General features: G+C 40.8%; 2 protein-coding genes across 2 annotated transcripts; both read left to right on the top strand.

Annotated features, from left to right (window-relative positions):
• Positions 1–3,602: 3,602 nt before the first annotated feature.
• Positions 3,603–5,555, top strand: LOC133298287 (uncharacterized). The gene has a single exon (XM_061497557.1). It carries the CDS (start codon positions 3,603–3,605, stop codon positions 5,553–5,555), a length of 1,953 nt encoding a protein of 650 aa, XP_061353541.1.
• Positions 5,556–9,097: 3,542 nt separating this feature from the next.
• LOC133298286 (uncharacterized) lies at positions 9,098–10,198 on the top strand. Its single transcript, XM_061497555.1, has one exon. The coding sequence runs from the start codon at positions 9,098–9,100 to the stop codon at positions 10,196–10,198; it is 1,101 nt and encodes a 366-aa protein (XP_061353539.1).
• Positions 10,199–12,481: the final 2,283 nt, after the last annotated feature.

The following is a 12,481-nucleotide window of genomic DNA, read 5'->3' as shown; positions in this document are numbered from 1 at the left end:
AATTAGAGGATTATTTGAATTGCCATGATAGGTGAGTATTTATTTAGGCATGTGAAACTTCTATTAAAAGTATATGAATAATTGGGTTATAATAGATAGAAAGATTAATAATACTTAAAAGACATGGGAACTTATAAATTAGTGGACTGGTTCATAAGTAGTAGACCATTGAAATTGTATATTTTGGACCCAAATCTTTGGGTTGGCCGACGGCCCTAAGGGCCTTAAGGAGTGATTAGGACTCAACCAAATCTTGCATTTATCTTAGGCTTACCTTAAGACTCTCACAAGGCAGTCCTTGATTGGTTAGGGATCACCACTTGGCAAAAACCCATCCTTGTTTCCCTCCACATGTGTGCATAGGGTGTGTTAAAATTCTGATCTTGCTTGCATTTGTGGACTTGCAAGTCAGCCACATTGCCTCCTCATGCAACCAATGAGGTGAGAGCATTCCATTTGCATGATATTCCATTGGCTTAGAATCCTAACATGGCAAACTCCCTCACCCTTAGACCTAGTCATGCGCATGGAATGGGTAAAAGAAATCTGATTCCTTGTAATGGTATCCAAGCTAAAACAGCCTTGTGACCTATGCACCCAATTGAACCAAAAAGAATTCTGCACTTGTGTCATTTTGCTCAGTACTCAAGATGTCTCATCCCTTCCATCTTCTTTATTTTAGGCGCTAGTTTGTGAGACAACCAAGCTGGAAATTTATCAACTCTTCTCCCCCTAATCCTTCCCTAGCCGTGAGTTTGTAGGAAACACAAAGAGAAAAGAAAAAAATTACATCTTTTCATCTCCACTTTTCGCCTAGACTATGAGACAACCAAGGGAGGAATCATTGCTTGAACATCTTCCCCTTTTGTTTTTCCTTGTTCAGCCGAAGTTCCATCCAAGAAGGTGAGGTATTTTTCCTCCTTCCCTTGTACAACACAACCTACTTTGGTTCTGATTGAGTTCCGTCGCACTTGCATGCAGCCTTAAAGTCAAACCCTAGAAGAGTTGGAGAGTGGAAGCTTGCTGTTGTTCGAGTTGGGGTCTTAGGTGTGGCCTTCAAAAAGTAAGTAACCTCCATCCTTGTGCTCCTTGCTGTTCAACTTAAGGGCCTAATGATAGATAGATTTTTTTAAGCTGTTTAGTTCTTCCTCATTTCTGCCTATTGAACCTCTTGGACCCTTGATTGAAAACATAAAAGAAATTTGAATGTGAACTTGGAAATGGCCTTTAAATAAAAGTGTGGGACTGTTTTGGGTTGGACCTCTTTTGTGCTTCAAGCTCTACTTGAATTAAAATGGATTTACAGCATGTTTTAGGCCCTCTTTAGCGCACCTTAGTGTTAGTAAAATTGGTATGTGCTGAGTTTTTTTTGACAGCATATTGAAGCTTTATTATTCCCTTTTGTCATATGGAAAATGTCATGTAAATGAATGAATTTTTTTGGGCATTAGTAAATGATAGAAAACCGATTCTGTATGTTGAAATTTCACTGTTATTCTTTGGTAAATTAAAAGGACAGCATGTTGTATATTCCCTCTTAGCACACCATAGGTAGCTTGATTGAAAAATTGAATAAAATCCCTTATACCTTTTTTTGTTAAAAATCGATTTTGTTTGGGGTCGAGAAACCATGGACTGCTCACTGATAACGAGTTAATGATAGTCATGTAAAGTCAGAAAATTATTAGGAAAAGCATCCTTTAAATCGATTGGGAATTAAGGGAAAAAGGAGAGTCAAAAACATAAGCTGCGTGTAGGAAATAATTGGACGTACGTTTCTGACTTGTATACCTTTGTTAGGTGCGCATATTTCGTGAGTGTGGACTATTTCGCTGCTGTTTGGTAATTTATTCGCGGCACGCGAGGTAAGTGTTAGGTGGTATTACCTAATGTGACTATTAGCTAGTGTGTAGAATTGTGAATTGTTGCTCACATGTGTCTTGGATGCATACGCTGTCATATGTTACATGTATTCCGCCTTTGAACGTATTATGATAGAAATTCTGCTATGAGAAGTAAATGTTATGCAGGAGCTTGGTATTAAAAATACATGAAATATATGCTATTACAATGATGAACTAGTCATGCATATGCATTTCATAATTCATCTGTTTTTTTTTGTGTGTGAAGCATATCATGGCATACATGCACGAATTTCATGCTGCTCACGGACTAAGAATATTTATATAAGTAAGCATACGTTTGAGCACGCATCATATAGGCATCCCTCCAGTACAGGGTATGGGACACTTGGCTTCCGTCCGCATAGGCCACAGTTGGAATTCACCTTTGAGGGAGCCATTATGGAATATCCACTGTGTATGTTAGTACGTGCACGACGATGCTATGAACGTACCTTATGAAGGCGTTATATACGCACTATGATGATATGTTAAGCAGTTGATCGAATAAGTTAAAATGTTGATGCGACTGTTTTTGAAATCTATGCCTTGTTTAATACTGTTGCATTATTGGTTTTGCTATCACACTACTGGGATTTTTCTCACCCCTTTTGGGGCTCAATTTTTATAAAATTGCAGGAGCACGAAAAAGCATATGATGACGTTTTATTTGCTGTTTACTGCTGCTGTTTGGGATTTTGGCTGCTGTTTGCGTTATTCATGAATGTTGGCTGATGATATTTTGATGTAATATTTTGGGAACTTGGACTACTGTTAGAACATATTTTAATTGCCATTTTTAAGGTTTTATGGTCAGTTTGAACGTTGGAAGATTCTGAATGCGTTTTGCGAAAAACAATTTCTAAACGTTTTAAATGTTGTTTCATAAACTATTTTGCGAGCACTTTGCGAGTTATATTTAGTGGGGCTACATCCCTCCGAAATACTTATAATTTATATGCGCGCGAAGCCCCACGTGACTAGTTTCTGATTATATAAATTTTACAATGAAATTCTGAAAGCACGATTTATTATGATTTTTGCACGAAGACAGGTTTTTTAGGAAAACGATTATTTCAGCAAGCCATGTATTTCACTAAGTTTTCACACTGTTTTAATTTCTTTTGACCAGATTTGAATACAAAATTTTAACGAGACTTAAAAACGAAATTGTAGAATTTATTCGTAACATTACGACTCTAATCCGCTTAACAGACAACTCTCCTGGATGCATACAGGGGAGGGTGTCACACTAAATGGTATCAGAGCAGTTTTGGTTCATGGTGTCTGTTTGCTTGTTGCAATGTGTGCTGCTTGCTGAATTGTTGCTGATTGTAATTGACTGTTAAACAATTGTTGTTTGCATGTGATAAAATGTTTAATTGTTAGAAATATATTAATTGTTGTATTTAGACTGTCAGAAATATGCCGTGATAGGGACAAGTGCATTATTAACTTATCTTATTTGAACTCAAGTACCTAAATGGAATTGCTGTCATGAATAGCTTGCAGTGAGTCTGATCAGCTCATTTCGTGGTATTGTGAGTTCAGAAACATGGCAGGTACCCGTGGTTCTACTCAGGGAAGATCTAGTAATGCACTTGATGACCTTCTCACTACCGTAGGGGGGTTGGCCACTTTTGTCCAGAACATGAGTCAAGAGTGGAGAGAATATCGGCATCAGAATCCGAACAACCCCAGATGCAGGACAATGCTGAGGAAATTTTCAGACGGAGGTTGAAAGACTTCCGAAACTTCCAGCCACCTACATTTGAAGGTGGGGATAATCCTGAGGCTGTAGCAAGATGGCTGCAGATGATCGAGCATATATTTGAACGTATGGGATGTCCGGAACCTCAGAAGGCTGACTATGCATCATACCAGCTGATTGGTGATGTTTTGACTTGGTGTACCAGTGCGAGGGCTCTGCTTCGAGCCCAAAAAGTTGATCTGACTTGGGCTATGTTCCGACGGGTTTTCCTCGACAAGTATTTCCCAAAGGCCATGAGAAGAATGAAGCACACTGAGTTGCTGGCACTGCGACAGAATAATATGACTGTCAATGAATATATTGCTAAGTTTGAGCAGCTGATGGAATATGCCAACTTTGATCGGAACATCTACGATGAAGAGTGGCAAGTGGAGAAATATGAAAGTGGACTGCACCCAGAGATCCGGAAGCTCATGCTGACTACAGCTAATCGTACTCTGCCTGAATTGATTAATCAGAGTCGGCAAGCGGAGGAAATTATCAATGAAGCAAGGAATCTGTCTAAACAGCTGATGCAATCTCAGGGAGGAAGTAAAGTGGGCCGGTTCTTCAGAAAAATTACCGGAATGAATAGAGGCAAGGGTCCGCAGTTGCAAGCTCGGACTGGAAACTTCAAGAGGAATAATGCTCCTGGCAATCATCTGCCGAACGACAGGGTCCCAATACTTGTACTACTTGTGGAAATAATCATGTTGGAGTCTGTCGACGTGGAAGCAATGCATGTTACAAGTGTGGTCAGCCAGGATATTTTGCTTATGATTGCCCACAGAATCCTAATCATCCTCCTACTCAGGCTCGGGTTCACCCTTGATGCAAATGAAGCTCAGAAGTATCCTAATCTGATTCGAGGTAATGTAATTTTGAATGGCTATCCAATATCTGTTATTTTTTATTCTGGGGCATCAGGTTCTTTTATGGCAAAGCACACTGCTATGAGAATAGGCATCACCTCAGCTCCGTTACCTTATGAGTTACAAATCAGTACTCCTACTGGAGGATCTTGTACTGCATCAGAAATCTGCAGAGGGGTTATTTTACAATTTGAAGGAAACACTTATGCAGTGAACTTAGTGGTTCTACCGGTATTCAATTTTGAGGTGATTATTGGTATGGACTGGTTGACGGAGAACGGAATAACATTGGACTGTCAAGCAGGGAAAGTCATAGTTCCTTCAAAAGATGGTAATTTTCAGCTTTTTGCTACTATTTCTTTATTACAAGTTAGAAAAGAGCTCCTTCGGGGAGTTGAAGGTTATCTGTTGTTGATTGAGTCTGAGACTTTGGTTGACAACCAAATTCAGAATGTTCCTGTTGTTAATGAATTCGAGGAGGTGTTCCCAGATGAAATTCCTCGATTACCTCCTCATCGGGAAATAGAATTTCCCATTGAACTTATTCCCGGAGTTGGACCTATTTTCATTGCTCCGTACCGTATGGAACCTTTGGAACTTCGGGAGCTGAAGAAGCAGATAGAAGAGCTGCTGTCAAAAGAATTCATCAGACCCAGTACTTCTCCATGGGGTGCTCCAGCCATTCTTATTAAAAAGAAGGATGGTAGTCTGCGATTGTGTGTAGATCACCGTCAGCTGAACAAAGTGACAGTGAAGAATAAGTATCTGCTCCCCAGAATTGATGATTTGATGGACCAACTGAGAGGTGCCAGAGTCTTTTCCAAAATAGATTTACGATCGAGATACCATCAAATCCGGGTCAAACCAGAGGACATTCCAAAAATAGCTTTTAGGACTCGATATGGGCACTATGAGTACCAGGTGATTCCGTTCGGAATTACAAATGCTCCGGCGATATTCATAGATTATATGAACTGCATCTTCCGCCATTCCTGGATCAGTTTGTTATTGTGTTCATCGATGACATCCTGATTTACTCTGTCAATGAGGAACTGCATGCGGAACACTTGAGGATAGTTTTGCAAATTCTTAAGGAGAAATAACTGTATGCAAAATGGTCGAAGTGTGAGTTCTGGCTAAGTGAAGTCCAGTTTCTGGGCCACATAATTTCAGCAGAAGGTATTGCTGTGGATCCCAGCAAAGTTGAAGTAGTAATGAATTGGGAACGATCCAGGACCGTCACTGAAGTGCGGAGTTTCTTTGGACTGGCAGGCTATTATCGTAGGTGTAACATCCCACGGAAAAAGGAAATATATTACGTTGCTATGAGAATTTTGGGTATTCTGTTCTTGTATGTGCTTTGTGCTTTGATTCGAGTATATAATTATTAGGAGAAAATTAATTTGAGTTAGGAAGTTTCTTGAAATAAATTAATTAGTCACATAAATTATGTTAGGCATGAGAAAGCTAATTTAGAATTACAGCCATAAGTTATTAAAAATAAAGTAAGAGGCAATAAATTAATTAAATGAATTTAATTAGTGATGGGCTGAATTATAATATAAGAGGAATTAGCATGTTGGGCCTTGTTTGGGTGAGAAGGTCGCTGGCCCATAGGATGATGAGTATTAGTCAGCTTAATTTAAAAACATTGGGACTTATTGCTGATGGGCTAATCTCATTTGATTCCATAAGTTAGTATGTTGGGCCACAACAATTGTTTTGACCTGCGGCCCAAGAGTCTTGGAGCAGCAACTCAACCCAATTCACTTCCCCATCCAATCCAATTTCCCTCATCTAAACTCAACCCTAATCCAACTCCTTTTCTTTTGTACGCCTAGGGGAGGCCAACCTCAGAAGAAAAGTTCTGACTTGATCCTCTTTCTGCAACGCTTCTGATCAGCCTCACCTCTTCCCCTGTGCATGCGCCTAGAGGGCAGAAAAAACTGACCTTGCTTGTTATCCTATGCAAAGAGCATTCAACTTTATAGAGACTTCTCCATCAGCCTCCTCTTGTGCGCTCCAAGAGTGAGAAACAGATGCCACAGTTCTGATTTCTTGGTTCACCTTTAAATCAGCCTCAACTTTTCCCCTCTTTCTCTCTTGTACGCTGTATGCAAGAGAATCAACATAAGTTTCCCTTCTTGTTGTGCGCTATCTGTTGAGAAGAAGAAACAGAGACCAGTGTCATCAACCTCACCAAGCCATCCTGCACCGTGACCTTTCTTACCTCTGTTCAGCCGTACCTTCCTCCTCAAGAAGCTGAGGCGTTGGTGGCTGCCTAGTGGTCAAACGTGTGAGCGATTTGGGGGTAGCAACAAGCAGAAATCTGAATCCATCTCTTTCTTCCTTTCTGTTTGGTATCGAAGGTAAATCAAAGGCTGAACCTTTTAACTTTTGTTCTGTTGTGATCTGCTCCGGCTGTAAAAAAACCGAACCCCTGATGATTTTAAGAAAATGTATCTTATGTTAAGATTTAAAAATACTGATACCGGTGGTGAATAAAGTGCGTCTGGATTAAATCGATTAAATTTAAATAGTATGGTTATGTCTTCTCCAAATCTGCCGGATGAGAACTCTTAGGATTCCCTCTGTTTTCGTTGTTAAAAAAATCCCTTTTGGAAGTCACACAACCTTTAGGGTAGGACCCTTCTTGGCCGCAGGTTGTAAAGGATATTTTTAGGCTTAGGAAGTTTTGGTTTAATGTTTAGGAAAGCTTGAATACTATGCTGATTTTTCTGTTTGAAATTAGGTGTTGTTAATTCGTGAATTGGACATTTTCGCTTCTGTTTGGATTCGGTACAGTGACGTTTTAGGTAATTGTGAGGAGGCTCTCCTATTTATACTTGCTAGAAGGAACACGAGACGTGATCGTGGCTCCAGGATTTGATATACTTACGCGTATTAATATTGATCGTCTTGAAATCTTGTTAATCTTGCTACATATATATGCTGCAAAGTCTAGTTATGGTATAAATTATATGATCTAGACATTCATGTGCATCATGACATTTTATTTAGTATGCGGTATGCGTCACAAAGCATAGCATTCGCGCATCAATTTCATATCGCTGCTGAAAAATTATTTTTTTAAAAACTATGCATATGGATGAGCATGCACCATTTAGGCATAACCTACGGTACCAAGGTCTTGGGACAGTTGGCTTCAGTCCACTTAGGCCACGGTCGGATCCCTTCTTGAGAAGCCATCAAGGGTAATCCACTGTGCTTGATAGTACGGCACATTAGTGCTATAACGTACTCTTGGCGTTCTTACGCATCTTGTTTAGCATATGGCAACATGTATATATATGTGATAAATCTTGTTATGTTAATTATTTCGGTTTCTAGCTTATGCTTCTTGCATTTTGGTATTGTCTCTCACTACTGGGAAATATTTTTCACCCCTTTGGGGCTGCTGTTTTCTGATGTAAAATGGCAGGGGGACGCAAAAGTACTTGAGGTATGGCTATGAGATGTTTATGCCATTTTGTTGCTGGATTCATGGCTATTTTGTTGAGTGGTTGGCTGTGTTGCAAGAAGGATAACTTCAAGTTTTATTATTATATCATTTTGAATTTTTAAGATTTGTTTACTTCTGTTTGGAACATTTCTGAACTAGTTACTGATCTTGAACTTTTGGTTAATTGCTGTTTTGGATTAATGACTATGTTTTTGCAAGTATGGATTGTTTTCTGAAAACTGTTATTTTGCGAGCAACTTAAAAGTTGGTGTCCCGGGACTACGAATCTCCAAATGCGGCATAACTTATATGCACGCGAAGCCCCTGAAAGTAACTTTAAGAATTTGCAGAAATCAAAATTTTATGGTAACTGTGCGAATTCTGAAAAATAACGCAAGACAGCAGGTTTTTAAGAAAATTCGCAGAATTCGCGAGCAACTTGCGAGTTCAAGTTCAAGGGGCTATTCACCTCGGAATCGCACATATTTTATATGGACGCGAAGCCCCGTGTATCTAGTTTCACCGTAGCGAAGAATCATTTTTAACCGACATCAGATTGATTTTATATGAATTTTAGAGAACAGTACGTTTTTCTGGTAAAAAGAAAAAAATTCCAGCAAGCGCTTATTTTGAAACTTTCGCTGTTTTCATGAATAAACAATTTTAAGTACAAGGTTTTCTCTAATCTTGAGTAGTTCAGTAAAGATTCATTGTGTTTAGCTTTTGCAAACGTTAAATCAATTTTTTTTCCGCTGCGACTCTAATACAAGTTAGCAATATCCCATCTCTTGGATGCATACAATAGGGGCGTTACACTAATTGGTATCAGAGCAGTTTTGGTTCATGGATATTTGTTTTTGGAGGAATTGTAGCTGCATGCTTGCTGATTGTGATTGATTGTGATAACTCATGGTTTGATGTGTGATTGGTTAATTAACTCGTTAGGAATATGTTAGCTGAAATAGTTTGATCGATAAGATTATTTAGGTATAAGTGACTGAAGCATAGTTACTTACCCGAATTGAACTCGACTACCTACGTGAGATTGCTGTCACAAATAACCTGCAATGAGTCTGATCAGCTCATTTCGTGATATTATGAGTGCAGAATCATGGCAGGTAATCGCGGTTCCACTCGGGGAAGACCAAGCAATGCAGAAGCAGACCTTATCACCACTGTCGGAGGACTAGCGACGTTCGTTCAGAACATGAGCCAGGAATGGCGCAACTATCAACAGCAAAATCAGAATCAACCCCCGCCATTCGACAATGCAGAAGAAATTGCCAGGCGGAGATTGAAGGATTTCCGTAATTTCCAGCCGCCTACCTTCGAAGGTGGAGATGATCCAGAGACTGCAGCTCGGTGGCTGCAGATGATTGAGCATGTATTCGAGCGCATGAGATGCCCCGAGGCTCAGAAAACCGACTACGCATCGTATCAGCTCATTGGAGAAGCACTTACTTGGTGGACTAGTGCAAGAGCTCTGCTGCTAGCTCAGAACGTTGAACTGACATGGGCCGTGTTCAGACGAGTTTTCCTGGACAAGTATTTTCCTCAGGCCATGAGAAGGATGAAATACTCCGAGATGTTGGCACTGCGTCAGGACAACATGACGGTTACCGAATATATCTCTAAGTTCGGGCAACTAATGGAGTACGCCAACTTCGACCGCAACATTTATGATGAGCCATGGCAGGTGGAAAAATATGAGAGCGGGTTACATCCAGAGATCCGCAAGCTCATGTTGACCACTGCAAACCGGTCATTGCCAGAAGTAATTAACCAGAGTAGGCAGGCGGAAGCAATCATCAATGAGGCCCAGAACCTGAATAAGCAACCAACCCAGTCTCAGGGAGGAAGCAAAGTTGGCCGATTCTTCAAGAAGATTACCGGAATGGGTAAAGGCAAGAATCCTCAGATGCAAGCTCGAGCCGGAAATTTCAAGAAGAACAATGCTCCTGGTCAGACATCTTCTGGAAGACAGAATTATGCTTGCCCTACTTGCGGGAAGAATCACACTGGAGTTTGTCGTCGACCAAATAACTTGTGCTATGCTTGTGGACAGTCAGAACATTTTGTTTCCGATTGCCCGCAGAATCCTAACAGGAATTCTACTCAAGCTCGGGTATTCACCCTAGATGCCAATGAAGCTCAAAAATATCCGAACCTGATCAAAGGTAACATGATTTTATGGCAAAACACACCGCTCTAAGAATAGGCATTACCCCGACTCCATTGCCCTACGAGTTGAACATCAGTACTCCTACTAGAGGGCATTGTACAGCCTCAGAGATCTGCCGAGGTGTTATTCTACAATTTGAAGGAAACACGTACACCGTGAGTTTGGTGGTCCTACCGGTATTCAACTTCGATGTGATTATCGGAATGGACTGGTTGTCGGAAAATGGAATGACGCTGGATTGTCAGGCAGGGAAGGTCATTGTTCCTCCGAGAGATGGTAATTCTCTTTCTTTCTCTACTATTTCATTATTACAAGTTAGGAAAGAGCTCCTTCGAGGAGCTGCCGGATATTTGCTGTTAATGGAGTCCGAGACTTCAGTTGGCAAATCAATTCGGGATGTACCTGTTGTCAATGAATTCGAGGAGGTGTTTCCGGATGAAATTCCTCGATTACCCCCTCATAGGGAAATTGAATTCCCCATTGAACTTATTCCCGGAGTTGGACCTATATCCATTGCTCCGTATCGTATGGCACCTTTGGAACTCAGAGAATTAAAGAAGCAAATAGAAGAGCTGCTGGCAAAGGAGTTCATTCGACCTAGTACCTCACCATGGGGTGCTCCAGCAATCTTGATTAAGAAGAAAGATGGTAGTCTGCGTCTGTGTGTAGATTATCGTCAGCTGAATAAAGTGACTGTGAAGAATAAGTATCCACTTCCTAGGATCGATGATTTGATGGACCAGCTAAGAGGTGCCAGAGTCTTTTCTAAGATAGATCTGAGATCGGGATACCACCAAATCCGGGTCAGACCGGAGGATATTCCGAAAACAGCTTTCCGTACTCGTTATGGTCATTATGAGTATCAAGTGATTCCGTTTGGATTGACGAATGCTCCGGCGGTATTCATGGATTACATGAACCGCATCTTCCGTCCTTTCCTTGATCAGTTTGTTATCGTATTCATTGATGACATTCTGATTTACTCTTCGAATGAAGAGCTACATGCAGAACATCTTAGGATGGTTTTGCAAATCCTGAAAGAGAAGCAATTGTATGCAAAGTGGTCCAAGTGTGAATTCTGGCTCAGTGAAGTTCAGTTCTTGGGACACGTGATTTCAGCTGAAGGTATCGCAGTTGATCCCAGCAAAGTGGAAGCTGTCATGAATTGGGATCAACCCAGAACCGTGACTGAAGTACGTAGTTTATTGGGTCTTGCCGGTTATTACCGAAGATTTATCCAGAATTTCTCTCGTCTGGTGCAGCCTCTTACTCGTCTAACTCGAAAGGATGTACCTTTTAAATGGACTGAAGATTGTGAAGAATGTTTCCTGGAGCTGAAGAATAGATTGACAAGTGCTCCGATACTTACTATTCCTGATCCAACAAGGAAGTTCGAAGTATATTGTGATGCGTCCTTGAAGGGACTTGGTTGTGTACTGATGCAGGATCGGATGGTAGTGGCTTATGCCTCTCGGCAACTGAAATCTCATGAAGAAAATTATCCTACGCACGATCTGGAGTTAGCAGCCATAGTGTTCGCGCTGAAAATCTGGAGACATCACTTGTATGGTTCTCAGTTCGATGTGTTCAGCGATCATAAGAGTCTCAAGTATTTGTTCGATCAGAAGGAATTAAATATGAGGCAACGCCGATGGATGGAATTTTTGAAAGATTATGAGTTTGAACTGAAGTATCATCCAGGCAAAGCGAATGTAGTAGCTGACGCCCTGAGTCGGAAGACTCTCCATACCGCAACCTTGATGATAGAAGAACTGAAGTTGTTTGAAGCTTTTCGAGATATGAACTTGTCGGTTGTCAGGCGAAGGCGTAGTATAAGATTGGGCAATATTAAGATAGAAAATGAGCTACTCCGTAGGATCAAGGAGGCCCAAAGAAATGAAGAGTTAGTCCATGATCTGGCCGGCATGCGAGATGTGTTATGGGATGAGAACGAAATGTTAAGATTCCAAGGTCGGTTAGTTGTGCCAAGTGCTGAATTGAAGTCAGAAGTTTTGCAGGAAGCTCATAAAGGAAATTATGCCGTTCATCCTGGATCTACGAAGATGTACCATGACCTGAAGACTTCGTTCTGGTGGCCGGGAATGAAGCGTGACATTGCTGAGTATGTGTCTCGATGTCTGACGTGTCAAAAAGTGAAGTACGAACATCAGAGACCTTCGGGATTACTTCAACCTTTGGAGATTCCCGAGTGGAAATGGGACAGTATTGCTATGGACTTTGTAGTAGGACTTCCTCGTTCGAAAGATGGTTATGATGCTATTTGGATAATTATTGACCGATTGACGAAATCAG

This window comes from Gastrolobium bilobum, unplaced genomic scaffold (genome assembly GCF_033153095.1).
Source record: "Gastrolobium bilobum isolate Gb01-03AN ecotype WA unplaced genomic scaffold, APGP_CSIRO_Gbil_v1 utg86272, whole genome shotgun sequence".
In the NCBI taxonomy this organism is placed as follows: Eukaryota; Viridiplantae; Streptophyta; class Magnoliopsida; order Fabales; family Fabaceae; genus Gastrolobium; species Gastrolobium bilobum.
The sequence above is the reverse complement of the archived record's forward strand: the minus strand, read 5'-3'. Positions and strand labels throughout refer to the sequence as shown.